Consider the following 16,709-nt stretch of genomic DNA (forward strand, 5'->3'; position numbering starts at 1 on the left):
CGAGAACGCGGGCGGCCTCTCCGAGGGCTCCCGCCCCGGGGCGCCTTTCACTGGGCCCGGCCGAGGCGGGCCTAGGTTTTGTGCGGAGTTAATGGAGCTTCAGCTAAAGGAGGAGGAGGCGGGAGCGCAGCCCTGACGCTGTGGGAACCTGGGCCGCGCCCGCGGCCGCCGCCGCCGGGGGAGGGAAGCGGCCTTTGTCTGCGACGCGGCCGGGCGGGGCGGGAGCCGCGTTCCCCTGGTGACCGGCCGCGCCCCTGCACCTCCCCGGGCGGGGACGGGGGGGGGTGAGGTGGGGGGAGGGCTGGGCGGCTCCGTTCTCTCCCCTTGGGTGGGAGACAAGGGGATGGGAAGGCGTCAGGCTTCCCTCAAGGCTCCCGGCTGCAATCCTCGAGGCCTCCCTGGCCCGGCGCTCAGCGGGTGGAGGGGGGGCGCTGGCAGAGAGACAGGACCCTGTCATCACTGAGCGGACCTGCCCCTGGAACCCCTACCTGTTTGACCAGGCAGAAAAAGTGCTGCCCAGGTGCCTGCTGGGGATAGTGTGGGGTAGCAGCACTGCAGGGGAGTGGCCACTAAGGAGTTTCAGATGGCAAGAGTGCCTGGAGGCTGCCTTCCAGGAGAGCCTCCCTGGAGGGAGCCACCAGCGGAGGACAGTCCCAGGGCCAGAGGAGAAGGAGGCTGCTGGTGACAGGGCTGGCTTGGGGCAGGGGCGCTGGGAAAAGCATGTGGCAGGGCAGGGGTGAGGGGCCCTGGGGCAGAGGCACCTCCTACCCAGCTGACAAACTTGCCCCTAAATACAGCACACCACCCTTTCTCCGTGCCCACTGCGCTGTCCCAGGCCACCTTTCCTCACTGGAGGGGTGTGACAGTCCTCTCTGGTCCCCCAGGTCCCTCCCAGCTGGGCCTCTTCCTGCAGTGAACTTCCTAACAGACAAATTTGGCCTTGCTCACTGGGGGACCAGGTGATAGTGGGTGAGGAGCTGATTTAGCAGAGGACTTTTCTGCAGGTAAGAAGCAAGCAGGGTGTAGCCCTGGGCTGTTAAGCTGCCCACTGTCCCTCCTCCCACCACTCTGGGAGAAAAATGGGATTTGGAAAGCACACAGAAAGGACAGGCCACCCGTCTTTGGCCAGCTGACCACTTCAGCCCACCCACACGCACCCCAGCAGCTACGCCCAACTTCTACCCAGGGCCTGCCCCCACCTAGATGCCGGACTGCAGAGCCTGCAACCTGTCCCAACCCCAAGTTTCTCTGGGAGTGAGGGAACCCGATGTCATTTCAGAGGTCCCTGGAGCAGGGAATGTCAGTTTGCCTTGTACCCCTTTCTCTTGTGGGGGAGACACAGCCACCCATTTTTCCTCATGGCTTGAATGGAACTGCCCCAGTCCAAAGAGGACTCCATCAATGGAGGCCTTGCCCTTCAAAGAGACCCAGCCATGATGTGCCCCAGTTCGGGGGAGACAGGCTGGGGCTGCCAGAGAATGGATCCTAGCACATGGATTAGCAGTTGGGACCAGCAGAACCTCAGGATTTTCGCCTGGATCCAGCCACATTTGAAGCTGGGCCTTCACTTTGGGTCTGGAGCACCGAATACTCCTTCTGCCTGGGCTGCCTGTATCCCTGGCGCACAGGGGAGGCTCCGAACCTGCCTGTCCTGGTTGCTGCTGTCCCTAGCGCTCAGGACAGTGCATGCGTGGTGTGCAGCGGGCACTTGGTAGGAAATGTGTTGCATGAAAGAAGCAGGAAGCCATCAAAGCCACCAGATGGCACCAGAAGCAGTCCTACCTCCCAGTACCCTTCCCAGCTCTCCACCTCCCCCCCGCCCCCCCACCCCCCCCCCCCCCCCCCCCCCCCCCCCCCCCCCCCCCCCCCCCCCCCCCCCCCCCCCCCCCCCCCCCCCCCCCCCCCCCCCCCCCCCCCCCCCCCCCCCCCTCCCCCCTCTACCTCCCCCTACCTCCTTCTACTTTCCCCCAGCACCCCTCCCAGCCCACTCCACCTCCAACAAGCACCCCTCTACCTCCCCGCAGCCCCCCTCCTGGCACCCCCACTCCTATTAGGGCCCACAGAGACCAGGGAAGGGGTGGTGAGCAGCCCCAGGAAGAACTCAGCCAATCCGCAGAGTGAAAAAGACTGTATTTGATTTACAATGAACAAGATTTACAAAAAGGGGTGGGGTGATCTTGGTGGAGCTGCTCCCAGTCCCCCCAGATCCGGTGGGGCTCTAGGGCAGTCTGTCTGACAGACCAGGACCCCAGGATGCCTGGGCCCTGACACAGGACGCCCCACTTGACCTATGAGGTGGAGCCCAGCAGCTGTGAGTCCACCCAGAGTGCCGGAGTCTACCCAGAGTGCAGGCGCCCTCAGGGAGGCTGGTGAGGTCAGGAAGGCATCGTACCGCTTTTTCTCCTCCTCCCATCCCATGGTGGACAGACAGACAGTGTCTGGGAACTTGCCCTGGGGGCCACAGGCCCTCAGATTCCCCGGGGGCCCAACCCAGGGCATGGAGGTGGCTGCTGGTGCGTGGGTGGAGGCGGAGGCCTGCTGCCCCCAGCGTGGCAGCGTAAGGCACATTTGCGAATCGCTCGAGACTGCACAGTGAACACCGATGCTGGTTCCGCCGGCGGGAGCTGGGGCTGGGACTGGGGCTGGTGTGGCGCCGGTGGTATTGCTCAGAGGAAGATGCTACAGTCTAGGCGCTGGCTGGGTCCCCGCTGCACCCACTCTGGTGAGGGGTGAGTTCTCTAGGGGAGGATGGGGCCTTCGCCACAGCCACTTGGCCTCCTCCCCCAGGGGCGCTCAGGTATCTCTTGTACCTGTGCCCCAAGGCAGCACTGGAGGTCGGGGTCAGAGGTCAGTGACCTTGTTCTCCAGTGCAGCCGCGATCTGCTGCAGGCGGAAAGCCAGCTGCATCTTCTGGGCGGCTGGGTCCTCCTCCAAGGCATTGATGACCTGAGGGAGGGTCCCATCAGAGCACATCGGGGGCGCGCCCGCACCCCGCAGCCTTCCCCGCACCCGAGGGGCTGACCCTACCTCATCATAGTACTTCTGTGTGTACTGGTAGAGCTGGTGCAGTGCCACGAGTGTGTTCAGGGAGTCTGTGTGCGCCTGGGGGGTGATGGGATGGTCAGGGCCAAAAGGGGGCTGTGGGAGCCCCGGGGCTGGCAGGGGTAGTGCCGGATGCCCAGGACAAGGGGCGTCCGCAGGGTCGCAGCTGGGGCCTGGGGCACAGCTGGCACTTGGGGGCCTCCACGCGGCACAGCCTCAGACAGACACCCACGCAGAGTCGTGACAGGCAACCATCTCAGTGCCTCCCTGTGCCACGCACGCTGAAGACGGAGCCGCAGGGAGGGGCGCTGCGCGGGGCTGGGCGTCAAGCAGCCCAAGTCCCCACACCACGCAGCTGCAGCCACTTCACATGGCCGGGCCCACCTCGAGGTCCCCCCCCAATCACACCATTTTACCCCTGCCCTGCAGCTCAGGGCCAGGCTCAGCATAGGGTGGTGGGAGCAGGGAGCAGGGGAGGCCGTGGGTGCATCCCTGGTGGCCTGCTTACCCGGGAAATCTCTGCCAGGTGTGTGTTCATGTCCTGGTCACTGACCTGCACCATCTGCCGGATGCCCTTGTAGTAACTGCAGGGGGGAGGATCACACAGTGCGGGCGGCAGGGGCTCGAAGGGGTGGGTGGGGGAAACGAAGGCCTGAACCTCCCCCCAGAGGGTGGAGGGTGGGCAAGGGGACCTGGCCTGGAGGGCAGGCAGCACTTACTCCTCCACCATCTTCTTGTAGGTGGAGATCTCCTTGGCATACAGCAGTTTGTTGCTGGGAGAGTCCTGTCGGGGACAAAGCCCAGTGACACCTGGCCCAGGGGGCCGGGCTGGGGTTGCTCAGAGCCCCCCTTGGTAGCTTCCCCTGCCCAGAGCTCCTGACACTTTCATCAAGAAAACTATTGGCTGGGCCAGATGGCTCATGCCTGTAATCCTAGCACTTTGGGAGGCAGAGGAGGATGGATCCCCTGATGTCAGGGACTCAAGACCAGGCTGGCCAACATGGCGAAACCCCACCTCTACTAAAAATACAAAAATTAGCTGGGCATGGTGGCGCATGCCTGTAATCCCAGCTATTCAGGACGCTGAGGGAGAATTGCTTGAACCAGGAGGCGGAGGTTGCAGTGAGCCAAGACCGTGCCACTGCACTCCAGCCTGAGCGAGACAACGTCTAAAAAAAAAAGACTACGTATTTTGTAATTTGTAGTAAAAGTGTGGAAAGTAGAAAAGTTCCTTTTAAAAGTTTCCTTTCCTGTTAAAGAATAAGTGTGTTGGCCGGGCGCGGTGGCTCACGCTTGTAATCCCAGCACTTTGGGAGGCCGAGGCGGGTGGATCATGAGGTCAAGAGATCGAGACCATCCTGGTCAACATGGTGAAACCCCGTCTCTACTAAAAATACAAAAATTAGCTGGGCATGGTGGTGCACGCCTGTAGTCCCAGCTACTCGGGAGGCTGAGGCAGGAGAATTGCTTGAACCCAGGAGGCGGAGGTTGCAGTGAGCAGAGATTGCGCCATTGCATTCCAGCCTGGGTAACAAGAGTGAAACTCCATCTCAAAAAAAAAAAAAAAAAAAGAATAAGTGTGCTAATAACTTTGTTAATCCCCATCCTATGTAGCTGTTAAACATGCCATGCTTACAGGCATGTAGTGTGTTCTATGTCTTTGTACTTTAACCAAAATATCTGCGCTGGACGTGCTCGCAGACATGTCCCAGCTCTCCGTTGCTTTTATGTGTTTAAAAAAATTTTAAGTTGTAGGCCGGGCACGGTGGCTCATGCTTGTAATCCTAGCATTTTGGGAGGCCGAGGTGGGTGGATCACCTGAGATCAAGAGTTCAAGACCAGCCTGGCCATCATGGTGAAACCCCATCTTTAAAAACAAAAAACAAAAAACAAACAACAAAAAAAATTTTAAGTTGTTAGCCAATCGGGTTTTAGTTTAGATTTTGGGGTCTAGCTCCAGCCACCGGAGATCAGACACAGCAGTAAGGACGTGAGGAATAAATTTGTGTTTTCCTTTGTTCATTGTACTCTTGTGGTAAAATGGCTAGTTAGTGTACCCTTCCTGCAGTCCAGGAAGTAAAAACTGTGTTGCAATAAAAAATCCTTTATCTCAGTGCTAATTTTTCTTTGCAGCACCAACCGTCAACGCTCAGTTTCTCTGCTCATGTACGGGTCTCAGGAGGAGAGAGGGGTCTCAGACTCTCCCAGGCTCTGCCCCAGACCCCTCTGCCCCCAGCCTCGGCCACGCTCCACCCCCTCCATCCAGGGCTCAGGCCCAAGATGTAAAAATCCACACCCGAGACAAGGTCCTCCCTGCCCCATACCTGCCCCCACTCTACTCACACGGCTCAGCTTATGCTCCGTGCGTGTGCAGGCGTCCATGAAGGTCTGTGCGATGACTGACAGGGAGGCGTCCACCACCTCGTGGACGTGCACATCAAAGATGAAGTGGGGGTTCTTGAGGATGTTCACCCAGAACCGGAGCGGTAAGCTGAGGCAGAGCAGAGGGGAGTGAGAGGCGGGGCTGGGCCGCAGGGTGGGTGTGGGAGGTTCAGGTGAGTGAGAGGCGGGGCTGGGCCTGGCGGGCCCAACTGGGCCGGTGCAGAGGGTCACCTGTTGGTCTTCCAGATGTGAATGGTGTCCTCGTCCTGGATGTTGTGCTTCTCCGCCTGCTCGTCCAGGAAATCGAAGAAGTACTTGACCGCGGGTGGCACGGCGTGCCCAGGCGCCAGCACGCTGTGAAAGAAGTTGTCCACAAACTGCTGCAGCGTGCCCTGTGGGGAGAGGGGCTCAGCGTGGCGCCGTGGCTGCGGCTCCTGGGGCCAGCCCGCATGCCCTCGGCGGCCGACCTTGACGGAGAGCAGCCTCGTCAGGTAGATCTCGGTGATGGCCTTCGTCCGCTCCTTCTCCTTCACACTGCCTCGCTTGGACTTGCCCTCGTCCACCTCCTCGGCCGGCCGAACCAGGTGCCATACCCGGTTCTCCTCCTCCAGCAGGGCATGGCCTGTGGGGAGCGGGCGCTGAGGGACCCCCACCGGGTCATGCACAGCTCCCCTGGGTGGTGGCAGGAGGGCGGGGCCTCGGCCACCGCCACTGAGCCACCTCCCCAGCGTGGCTTTCAGGTACCTCCCGAACCTGTGCCCCAAGGCAGCACTGGAGGTTGGGGTGGGCAGGAGTACATGTGCCAAGGGCGGAAGTGGTCCGCACTGACCTGAGGGGGCTGGAAAGAAACAGGCAAGAGAGACAGACTCACGCTCCCCAGGCAGGTCCTGCTGGCTGTCCTCTGGCTGCTGGGAGACCCCCACCTTGGACAGGATGAGGGTGGCTCCGTCCCGGACCTGGGGAACACAGCAGTGAGGGGGGCCCTGCCCCTGGGTGCCCAGTTCTAGCCCGCCCCAGCCCACATGCTCACGTTATAGTGCATGAGGGTGTTGACACGCTTCCACCGGCCCTCCCGCTGTGACGTCAGGTCCAGGTCCGACAGGATCTGGGCTGTGGAGCCCGGACGCCACTCTGTGGGAAGAGACAGCCCATCTTGGGCCCAGGCTGCCCAAATTCCTCCCACTGCCCACCACTCCCAAGGGAGAAAGCTGGCCAGGACCTGCCACAGGACAGGGGCCGGGCACGTGTCTGCCTGCGTGCAGACAGTGGCCGGAACTCACCGAGGACCACGCTGTCTGGCCTGGGCCAGCAGGAGCAGGGCTGCCCACGGTACACCTGGTCGATGATCTTCTCCTTGACCTGGGAGATGGTGTCGCAGTTGAGGACCTTGACCGGGATGGCGTCGGCTCCCTCGTCCTGCACGATCACACTCACCGTCTGTAGGAAACACCGGATGAAGCCCGAGGGGAGAGGCCCTTGCTCTCACCTGCACCAAGCAGGAGCCACTCTGCCCACCACAGCGGCACCTTCAGGTGGCAGTCCCCGGCTGGCCGCGCTCTGAGCCCCCGAGGCTTCTGAGATGACCACATTCTGCCCTTCCCCTGCCTGCTCCGCTCAGTAGGACAGAAAGCAGGGACAGCTCAGAACTGCCCACTCAGGCTACCACGCAAGCTCACAGAAGCACATGTGTATGTTACGCGCACAGGATCCGGTCACTCGTGCAAGAACATGGGACACCGGGCCCCTCACATGCCCTGCAGGAGTCGGGGGCACCCAGGAAGAGCTGCCTCAGGCCCGCACACTTACAGCCTCCAGAGCCTGCACCCACGAGCACCCAGGCCCTCCCTGAGCGCAGAGAGCTGGCTCTACTTGAATCCACACAGGAGGTGGAGAGCTCTGGCCTGTGGGTCCCATCTACAGCCAGGGATGCCCAAGCTCCTTAGCGCAGGTCCAAGGAGGCCACGACGGCCCCTGCCCGCCCCAGCAGCTCACCAGGGGTGCGTACTCCACGTCGTCCCCCAGCAGCCCCGTGTCATTGAGGGTGTACTTGGCCTTCTTCTGCACCGCGTCCACGGGGCCCTTTTCCACCTGATGTTTGATGGCCTTGAAGAGCTTGTACAGCGGCTCGCCAGCACTGTCCTGGGGTAACACGGAGGGGAGGCTGGGAAGTCAGGGGGCTTGGGGCCTGTAAGGGGCCCCCCGAGGCCTGGTCAGAGGCATGGACGGGGCTGGTGGTGTCAGGGACAGGAAGCGAAGCTGCCCGGGCAGGCCCCCCGCAAGGTGCTGTACAGACAGGTGGACACTGAAGGGGATGGCACCAGTCTGCCTTGCCCGTCAACCCCAGCCCAGCTTGGGTGGGACCCACCTTGAGGTGCTGGTACAGGCAGATGGACATCCAGTTAGACAACATCCTCTCCACCACTGTCTCAGACCTGGGGGTGCAGGGAGGCCTTGTACCAAGTGACGCCCTAGCACTCCTGAGGCCCAACAAGTTCCTCCAAGCACCTGCCACCCTTGGGCCAGCCCTCGCCCCAATCCAGGCCTGGGTGTGGCCTGCAGTGAGGACTGCCTGGTGGCAGCTCCAGCCCTCGAGGGCTAATGACATGACCAGCAGAAAGCACTGGGCAGGAAGGGCTGGAGTCTGGCCTTGTGTTTGCAGCCAGGAACACCACCCCAGGCTGTCCCCCAACGGTGCTGGCTGGCACCTGCCAGCTCCCGGATGCCTGACAGGCCTCCGTGCCACCCACCATCAGCCCCAGAGCCCCTGTGGCCGCCCCGCCTGTGGCCCCACCCGTGCACACCTGCGCAGCATCAGTTTGGGGTTCTTGGCAACCACATACTGCTCCAGGAGCTCCAGGAAGAGCGTGCGCATGATGTCCGTGTAGTACTCCAGCTTCCCATGCAGAGCCACCGTCAGCAGGGACGCGAAGTAGACCTTGGCTCGGGCTGAGAACTCCCGCTGGTTCTCCAGGGTGTGGATGAACTGCGGGGGCCGGCAGTCGGAGCTTGCCCGGCGCCACCCCTGCACCCTCCCGCCCGCCCTCCGGCCCGCCGCCGCGCCGCTCACATTGATGAGGAAGGATTTGCTGTTCAGCAGGTTGGAGAACTGGTAGAGGGCCTGCTCCACCACTTGCCGCCGCGGCTCGGGGATGTCCAGCTTGCCAGTGATCATCACGTCCTTGTCGCCGTCCTTGGAGGGCAGGAAGAAGACGCGGTCGGTGTAGGTCTTGTAGTCCAGCACAGGGATCCCCGCCTCGTGCACGTCGTTGGTCTGGTCCTCCATCTCGATCATCAGGTCTGGGGGGAGGCTGGCGTGAGACGTCCCTGGCCACCTGGAGCCCTGACCCCCGCCACAGACAGCATTCCTGCCCCAGGAGGTGCGGGCGCCTGCCCCCGAGCTGCCCCTACCTGTGAATTCCTTCTTGCAGCGGTCCCGCACGCTCTCCTCTAGGCCCTCCAGCTGGGACTTGATCTTCTCGTACTCACGCTCGGCCTGCTGGCTCTTCCTCCTGCGGGCACAGGGAGACTCCTGGGTCCTGCCCGGCCAGCCCTCAGCTGCCCGGATGAGGAGGTGGATCTGCACGCCTGCCTGTGCAGGGCGGCAGGTGGCGCCAGAGGGGCCGAGGCGGGCTCACCAGTAGCAGTAGACAGACACCGCAATGACGACCACCATGGGCACGATGACCAGCGGCAGGATGAGGCTGAGCGGCACGTCGCTCACACGGGTGTCGTACTCCACACGGCCCAACACCCACTCGCGAGAGCCGAACTTCACCTGTGTGGGGGGCCGGGTTCAGCTGGGTCCCGTGGGGGCAACCCCCCGCCCACCCGCACTCACGCACAATGAACTCAGGCAGGTTGTGGGTGGTGTCTCGCTTCTGCCGCCGCTTGGGCGGGGGCTGCACCTCCGGGGGCTCGCAGTACAGGTCGGTCTCCGTCAGCGTCTTCATGATGCAGCGCTCAGCACCCACAAATGCCTCGGCTTCCTGCAGCGTCATCGCCTTGTTCAGGTTGGTGCCCTGGGGAGCGGGCAGAGATCAGGGTGAGCAGGAGGGAACCGTTCCCCACGAGGGAACGTGGCCCAGCTCAGCCCAGACCCCAGCAGGACCCAGCCCTTGTGGCTGCGGCGTCCTCACCCGGGCATGGATGAGCTTGTTGACCTGCTTCTTGACACCACCCGTGAAGTTCTCGAAGGTGGGGTCAGGCACATACTCGAAGGCCCCGGCCTCCGTCCTGAGCAGGGCACGGTGCCCGTCCATCTCTACCAGTGCCGTGAGGTTGTAGGCCTCGGGCTCCTCGGGGACAGCCGGGGACAGGAAGACCACCTTGGTGTCATTGTGGAGCACGTAGTCCGTGCCCACCACCTGCAGGCAAGTCCCGGCCATCAGACCACGGGTGCAAGCCCCGCCCTTCCCGGGCACGTCCCCATAGGCTGGCACCAGAGCTGAGCCCCAGCCTGCACCAGGACTGACCGTCATGGGCTGCAGGGATTCGGCCTCCCGCGGAGGCTGCCAGGACTGCAGGGGCTCTGCGATGACCACCATGGCGAACCTCTGGATCAGGCTGAAGCCCTGACCCGTGACGTTGATGCTTCGGCCACCACTGGGGAGGGCAGTGCTTCTGTGGGCTCAGCTGGCAGGGGTGGTCCCTGCAGGCGCTGCCCTCCCATTCCCACCCACCCTGGCTCAGGCCACACAGGGCTTCCAGGTGCACGTGTGGGTCTGGGTGGGCAAAGGGGCAACACGATGGGCCGTGCTGAGCGTGAGATTGTGCCGCAAGTGGGCAGGGGGCACAGGGGCCTGGTGAACATAGAGCCAGAGGTGTGCCCGTCTGGTTTCTAGGAGGAAGTGGATCTGGGGTGCAGTGGGGTTTTCAGGAGGCCTCCTCCTGCTGTGCAGACCAGCCCCACCACATTCCTTTCAGTCAAGTCAGCCGAGAACACAGAAGAGGAAGCTGGGTGTGTGGGTGCAGGGAGCAGAGAGGGTGGCTCCCCCTTCCCCACAGGGGACCAAGGGGTGGGGCACCAGCCTCACCTGGCAAAGCTTCGCAGTGGCTCAAAGGCTCGCAGTACTGGGTTTTCACGGTAGGTGAAGATGATGCCGTGGCTGGGCACAGGGGAGCCCCCGTAGGAGACCTCCAGGGGCATCTGGCCCCGTGTCGCCTGGGGGCCGGTGACACACTGGAGCTGCGCCCCAAACTTCGTCCTGGGGGAGGGAGGGTGCTGGTCTGCATCAACCCCCTCCCCCGGGACCAGCCCCAGCCTGACCAGGCTGGCCTTGCCATTCCCTTGGCCACGCAGGTCTCAGTAAGTGCCCCCCTCCATACCCAGGGCCAGGGCCAACCAGAGAGCAGCTGGCGGTGACACCCACACTTTACACGGGACGCCGCTGAGGGTCACCCGAACGTCCTCCTGGGAGCCCGTGTCCAGGTGGGTGCCGTGGATAGTCAGCATGGTGCCGCCCGCCTGCGGTCCCTCCTGCGGCTCCACACTGAGAGGCTGGGGCTGCTAAAAGAGCCGCAGGGGCACTCGGGTGAGGACGGGGCTCAGGACACCCTCAGCCCTGGGCTGGATAATAACTCTGGTGGGAAGGCGGCAGGCAGAGCCCTCTCCTGGGTTCGGCAGCTACAGGACAGGTCCCCAAAGCCAGGCACTTACTTGGAAGGTGAACTGGATGTCGGGAGGCGAACGACCGAGTTTCCCGAGGACATCCACCTCGACACCCCCAGTTAAGGGCGCCTCTGCAGCCTCGATCACACACACAATCCTGGTGGATGACAGGTAGGGTGGCCCAGGCCCTCCCTGACCCACCCCACTTCCTGACACCCTCAGTCCTCAGCCTCTCCACCCACCCAGTCACCCAGAACCCCCACGTGGGTACTGACCCGGCTGACGGGGCCCAGGGCCGTCCACTTACCGGGTGGACACGGAGTAACCTTCTGGCTGAAAGGTGCAGTTCCGGCCAGCCACGGAGATCCTCTGGATGTCCTCTGCTCGGACGCCCAAATTGGACCCCAGGATGGTGACACGGATGCCCCCGCCCAGGGGGCCCGTCTCAGGCGTGATCTGAAACCACAGAGCCAGGTGAGCAGGGGCTTGGGCCAGGCGCGTGGGCGGCGTGGGCCAGGCTTCAAGGGGCTCACCCTGGTGATGACGGGCGGTGGGCACTCGGAGGTGGCGTTGCAGAGGGCCTCGTACATGCACCTGCTCTGACCCCCACACCACGCACACTTGTAGGTGGGGTGAGCGGCCCGGCACAGGCTGCAGTCACTACGGCCAAAGGAGCAGTTGTACAGAGTCACTGCAGGGAGAGCCGCAGTCAGTGGCCACCCGAGCCTGCCTGTCCCCCGCCTGCCCCCCACTGCCCCCGCCTCCCCCCGCCTGCTCCCCACTGAGCCCACCTGTCCCCCTACCTACCCTTTGTGCCCGCCCATCCCCCATCCACCACCCCTGTGCCCACCCATACCCCACCCATCCCCCTACCTAACCCCCACCCCATGCCCCGTGCCCTTCCTGTCCCCTGCCCATGGCCCCACCGTGAAGCTTGCTGTCGATATTCTTGCTGTAGGACTTGACATACAGGTGCAGGGGCAGCGTCTCATTGGCATCGTGGGACAGCTGGGGGACACGCAGAGACACACTGCACTTCCTGCCCCCACAGAGGGGTGCAGGGTGGGGGTCACAAAGACAACCACCCCGTGGTCAATGGGTCCCTTCCCAGCCAAGGGCAGCAAGAGAGGCCTTCAGGTGGGGGCATTCAGGATCTCCAAGGACACTGCTCTATGCCACTCTGTCCCCAAGGAGGGACAGGGAAGAGGGGCTGCCCCAGCAGGGCAGGGCATAGCAAGCCCCTGGCTGGACTCTGGTCCCAGGAGTCCCCCTGCCGCCCCTCCCCACACTCTTGGAGGTGACCCCCACCCTATCTGGGGCCCTGGGCTGAGCTGGCCTGCCCTGGAGCTGTACCTTTGGGGTCCGAAAGACGAAGGTCCCCGATTCCTGCATCCTCACTGGCTCCTTGAACTTGAGTAGGTCACTGCCCACGTGTAGGGAGGAGCCCTGCAGACAGTCCCATCAGAACCCTGGGCAGGCAGCCCACCCGCCCTGCCAGAAAGCCTTGGCACCCCGGCCCTCCTCAGCGCCTGCAGTGTGGGAGCCCTCCCTGCCCGACACGTGCCTGCCCCTTTGACGCTCCCATCCCGACCCTGCAGCCCCTCCTGAGCCCAAACATCTGTGTCTGCAGTCCCAGGGGCAGCTCCACCACATGTCCACACCTGAAGGCATCGCCCGGCCCACCTGGCATTGCTGCTCCCACTGCTCCCTCCTTGGGAGGCTGCGCCAGCCCCTCAGCCTCCACGCACCTGCCTCCTCCACTGCCTCCACTCCAGCCCCTCTGAAGGTCCCTGTGTGCTCCCTCCTGGCCTCTGCCCCCATATATCCTATGCTTTCTACCTCATGTGGGGGCCCCAAGCTGGGGGGCAGGCACCGGGGGAGCTCAGGCTCCCTACCCACTCGTCAGCACCAGCCCGCTGCAGCCTCCCTCCACACCTCCACCTGCCGGCCGCCGCCCCGTGCTTCCGCACCTTCACAGTGTCCAGGTTCTTGCCCTGGAAGGTCACGTCTGTCTCATGGTTCACAGGGATCACCAGGGGGCTGGGGTCCAGGAACTGGGGGCAGCTGTCCTCCTGGGACAGCAAGGCGGGTCAGGTGCTGCCTGGCCACAGAAGGGCAGCTGGGCCCTGACCGGTCCCCCTGGCCCCAAGGCCCCTCACCATGTGGGCGCGGATGATGCCATCCTCAGGATTGGGCGAGGCCTCCCGGCACTCGTGGTAGCGCAGGTCCCATTGGCAGGTCCAGCGGTTGCTCACGCAGGAGATGCACCTGCATCCGGAGAGGATTGTGAGCAGGGCGGGGGTGGGTGGGTGGTTGGGGTCGAGAGCAGGGCCGGGGTGGGTGGGGCCAAGGGCACGCAGCACTCACGGCAGGTTCTCTTCCAGGCTCATGGCTTTGCGGCAGTCGTAGAAGGGGAACTGGTAGGACGTGAGAAAGATGTTGCCTTGTCTGAGGAGGAGCTGGATGGTCACGGCCACGTGGTCTACAGACGGCAGAAGGGGCGGCATCAGGTGGCAGCCGCTGAGCCGAGGCGGGCTAGGCCTCCTCTGGGGAGGGGCCTGAGGTAGAGACCCCTGGTCTTTGGATGGGGCGCTCCTGCTGGGCTGGGCCTGGCCACCTGCTATCAGATCTCAGCTCGGGTGTCAGGCCCAGCGCAGGGCTCACCTTCCTCCCCAGGGCCCGGGTTGCTTTAGTACCCTCTGTTCCCGCAGGCACTGGGGACAGTGGCTCCTTGGAGTCTGGGTGGGACCTGCCAGGTCCCTGCCCACGTCACTGCATGGCCCCACTGCCCCCAAACTCAGGGGACATGGGCACGGCGCCTGTCCCGGCCCACATGTGGGCCCTGCGGCCTCTAGAAATGGCCCCACTGTCTCAGGCTAGACAGGGCAGGGAGGGGTGAGTGGCATCTGCCCAGATGATGAGGCCTCGTGCTCCTGGCACCTGGATGCCGCTCTGGACGCGATGAGTGAGCAGGCTGGGGGGCCTCCTGCCCTCCAAGTCACCCGGGCCTGGAGGGCGTGGCTTCGGACAGCCTGGGGGACAGAGAACCTCCCCCGTAGGCACAGCAACCCTACCACATGCTTCAGGCCTGGCCCCCAAGTGCCACAGAGCGTGCTTGTGCCCAGCCTGCACCCAGGGACCGGCAGAGGCGAGAGCCCGTGTGCAGGAGTGACTGAGAAGGGCTGGGAAGGCGCCTCACCCTGGCCTGGCGGCGTGGCGGGGATGCTGTTTGGGGAGTTGCAGACCACGGTGTTGCCCTCCACGCGGGCGGGGTGCGGCGGCGAGTCCCCAAAGAGGCACAGCAACTCGTCCTCCTCACTCAGGGCAGGAAGGGGGCTGACAGTCAGCTGCACCTGAGGGAGGGACCATGAGGCTCACACTGGGACCGCTGAGTCCTGTATGCCCGCTTGCCAGCGAGTGGCCTCTGCGTGTCTGGGCGCACATCCCAGAGGAGCCTCCAGAGCCCAACTCCGCGTCTTCCAAAACAGACCCCTATGTGGTCACCCCAGCAACTCCTGGGACAGGGCCTGCATCCACCCTGGATAGAGGTAGGCCCACCTCTACCCGCCAGGTCGCAGGAGTCCAGGGGGCCAATGGAAGGCAGGCACCATCCCTAAGGCTCAGTGCCCGGAGCCCAGGCGGGGGAGAGGTGGGCCCTCCCCTGACTGTCCCAACAGCTCCCAGCCTGGGGGCGCACCCACCTGGCCCAGCCTCAGCCCCACCACCCCCACCCCAGCCCCACCACGCACCTCCCCCTGGGCCCGCCGGCTCATGTTCTGTGGCTGGGCGCTGGTGATGGCCACGCAGGACTTGCTCCGGCTCCACAGCCAGTGGCTGGCCTCCTCAGCCCGCGGGCACTCAGCCTTCCGGGTGCATCTACAGGGGCAGGGGGCGGCCTCAGCACTAGGACCCCTCAGCCCAGGTGGGGTCTTGCTCTCCCAGGACAGTACAGTGTGCCCCCCGACCCAGGCCACGACCCTCCAGGATCCCAGACGCAGCTGTGTCCCGAGCCCCCGGGCGCTCACCGGCCCTCGACGACACACCAACCGCAGTACGGGTCCTGTGAGTCGCGGCACTGCGTGCAGGTCGGGTAGCTCAGGCACTCCTGCACCGGGAACCGGAACACCTGGGGCAGCGGGGCCGTAAGCGGGACGACAGCAGGTGCAGCATGGGCCTCTCACATGCCGCAGATGCCCCCGAGAGCCAGCTTGACCCAGCTTCGTCCTGGGGCCTCGAAAGCCTTGGACACCTCAGGCTTGTTACGAAACACCTCCGGCTCTGCATGGCCATGGCCGGTGCCCCTGCCAGGCCCAGGACCCGATGGGGGCCCAGGGAAGCCTGGAGGTCTTGGCTGTGGTGTCTCCCTGGGGCAGATTCGGTCCTCTGCACTGGCTCCCTCTGAGGGGTCCTCCTGGGGCCAGCCTAAGGGGCTCCTGCGCCAAAGCCCCCACAAGCTTGGGGCCCAGGCCCGTGTCCCCCACTGACCGAGCTCACAGAAGCTGTGCAGGGCCCCTCTTCTCATCCACCCTCAGAAACACCCCTCAGACACCCAACCTCAGGTGGGGCCAGAGAGACAGACGTGGTGGAGACACAGGGTGGAGACACTGTCCAGGGACCCACCCAGCCAAAGAAGAAAAGGCCTGGCCCAGCTCTGCAGCACCCCATCCTCCTCCGACCCATAGACCTGTCATAAAGGCCTGGGTGCAACGGCTGGGTACACTTCCAGGGCTGCGTGGGGCTCACCTTGTCCTGGGTCATGGCGTACAGGACGGCCAGGTCTCCGGACAGCACCAGGTCACGCTTGACTCTCTTGTTGATCTCCACAAGGACAGAGTCGTACTCGGAGGAGGTGCCGTTTGAGGCGAGGTACACCTGTGTGTGGGAGGGCAGGCTGGTGAGGGCAGGGGCCTTGTGCACTGACGGGCCCTCTGGAGCCTCCCTGCCCCAGCCCGGGCCAAACCTTGAGGATCCGGCCGTCAGAGGTACCCAGAAAAGCAACAGTGTGGTTGTTCTCGGTGGTGACCGTCACAGCCGTCAGGTTCAGGCCCCCACGCTGCAGCACGGCTGTGGCTGTCAGCCCGTCACGGCTGCCCAGAGGGTAGGGCAGGTGCTCCGAGCCACACAGGAAGTTCTGACTGGAGCCCTGCGGACCGCCGAGTGTCAATGGCAGGCAGACCCCTGCCCTGGAGGGCCTTCCCCACTTGGGCTCCAAGACCGGCCAAGTCCTTCCCTTCCCTCAGGCACACGTGGCCCCACACACACCCCCAGAACAGGGCCACGTGGCAGGGAGCCCCACCATGCTCACCGCTGTGTGCCCTAGTCCCTGGAATAGGCCTGGGACTGGCGCTGGCATGAATGCCACTGAGAGATCCGGCACCCACCCACGTAAGCGCCCACCACGGCCACGCTGCTGACTCGCACCCTCCCCGGCATGCTAGGACACAGAAATCCACTCGTGGACGCCCGAGGCCCGTGCCCTGCAAGGACACACGGAGGCCCGTACCGGAGAGTGGCCGCCGCACTCGATGTCACCGTGGAAGGGCTTGTAGAAGATGTCCCTGGCTGCCTCCCGGGTGCTCGTGTAGCAGGTGTTGCGGTTGGCCTCCATCTTGTCATGCACCTCATCCAGTGGGAATAGGCAGAGGCCCGCACCGGGGCCCCCGGGGCTCCGGGCATC

General features: G+C 64.0%; 1 protein-coding gene across 1 annotated transcript in view; it reads right to left on the reverse strand.

The window, feature by feature from the left end:
• Positions 1–2,113: 2,113 nt before the first annotated feature.
• PLXNB2 (plexin B2) overlaps positions 2,114–16,709 on the reverse strand; it is a 33,030-nt gene continuing 18,434 nt past the window's right edge. Inside the window, exons 4-38 of the mRNA XM_037730074.1 lie at positions 16,536–16,709; positions 15,993–16,175; positions 15,776–15,904; positions 15,058–15,158; positions 14,782–14,908; positions 14,232–14,385; positions 13,400–13,514; positions 13,192–13,300; positions 13,003–13,104; positions 12,386–12,478; positions 11,959–12,040; positions 11,566–11,723; positions 11,340–11,488; positions 11,081–11,189; positions 10,794–10,930; positions 10,458–10,628; positions 9,897–10,026; positions 9,561–9,788; positions 9,267–9,443; positions 9,060–9,199; positions 8,833–8,933; positions 8,492–8,721; positions 8,226–8,407; positions 7,790–7,856; positions 7,417–7,563; positions 6,705–6,861; positions 6,455–6,555; positions 6,296–6,380; positions 5,892–6,046; positions 5,656–5,816; positions 5,386–5,533; positions 3,762–3,826; positions 3,551–3,626; positions 3,028–3,102; positions 2,114–2,946 (exon numbers count right to left, since the gene is read on the reverse strand). The exon at positions 16,536–16,709 is cut by the window's right edge and continues 24 nt beyond it. Coding sequence (XP_037586002.1) covers positions 2,842–2,946; positions 3,028–3,102; positions 3,551–3,626; positions 3,762–3,826; positions 5,386–5,533; positions 5,656–5,816; positions 5,892–6,046; positions 6,296–6,380; positions 6,455–6,555; positions 6,705–6,861; positions 7,417–7,563; positions 7,790–7,856; positions 8,226–8,407; positions 8,492–8,721; positions 8,833–8,933; positions 9,060–9,199; positions 9,267–9,443; positions 9,561–9,788; positions 9,897–10,026; positions 10,458–10,628; positions 10,794–10,930; positions 11,081–11,189; positions 11,340–11,488; positions 11,566–11,723; positions 11,959–12,040; positions 12,386–12,478; positions 13,003–13,104; positions 13,192–13,300; positions 13,400–13,514; positions 14,232–14,385; positions 14,782–14,908; positions 15,058–15,158; positions 15,776–15,904; positions 15,993–16,175; positions 16,536–16,709 — 4,623 coding nt within the window. The 3' untranslated portion in view covers positions 2,114–2,841. The remainder of the gene's footprint in view (positions 2,947–3,027; positions 3,103–3,550; positions 3,627–3,761; positions 3,827–5,385; positions 5,534–5,655; positions 5,817–5,891; positions 6,047–6,295; positions 6,381–6,454; positions 6,556–6,704; positions 6,862–7,416; positions 7,564–7,789; positions 7,857–8,225; positions 8,408–8,491; positions 8,722–8,832; positions 8,934–9,059; positions 9,200–9,266; positions 9,444–9,560; positions 9,789–9,896; positions 10,027–10,457; positions 10,629–10,793; positions 10,931–11,080; positions 11,190–11,339; positions 11,489–11,565; positions 11,724–11,958; positions 12,041–12,385; positions 12,479–13,002; positions 13,105–13,191; positions 13,301–13,399; positions 13,515–14,231; positions 14,386–14,781; positions 14,909–15,057; positions 15,159–15,775; positions 15,905–15,992; positions 16,176–16,535) is intronic.

This window comes from Cebus imitator, unplaced genomic scaffold (genome assembly GCF_001604975.1).
Source record: "Cebus imitator isolate Cc_AM_T3 unplaced genomic scaffold, Cebus_imitator-1.0 Scaffold329, whole genome shotgun sequence".
NCBI classification, from domain to species: Eukaryota; Metazoa; Chordata; class Mammalia; order Primates; family Cebidae; genus Cebus; species Cebus imitator.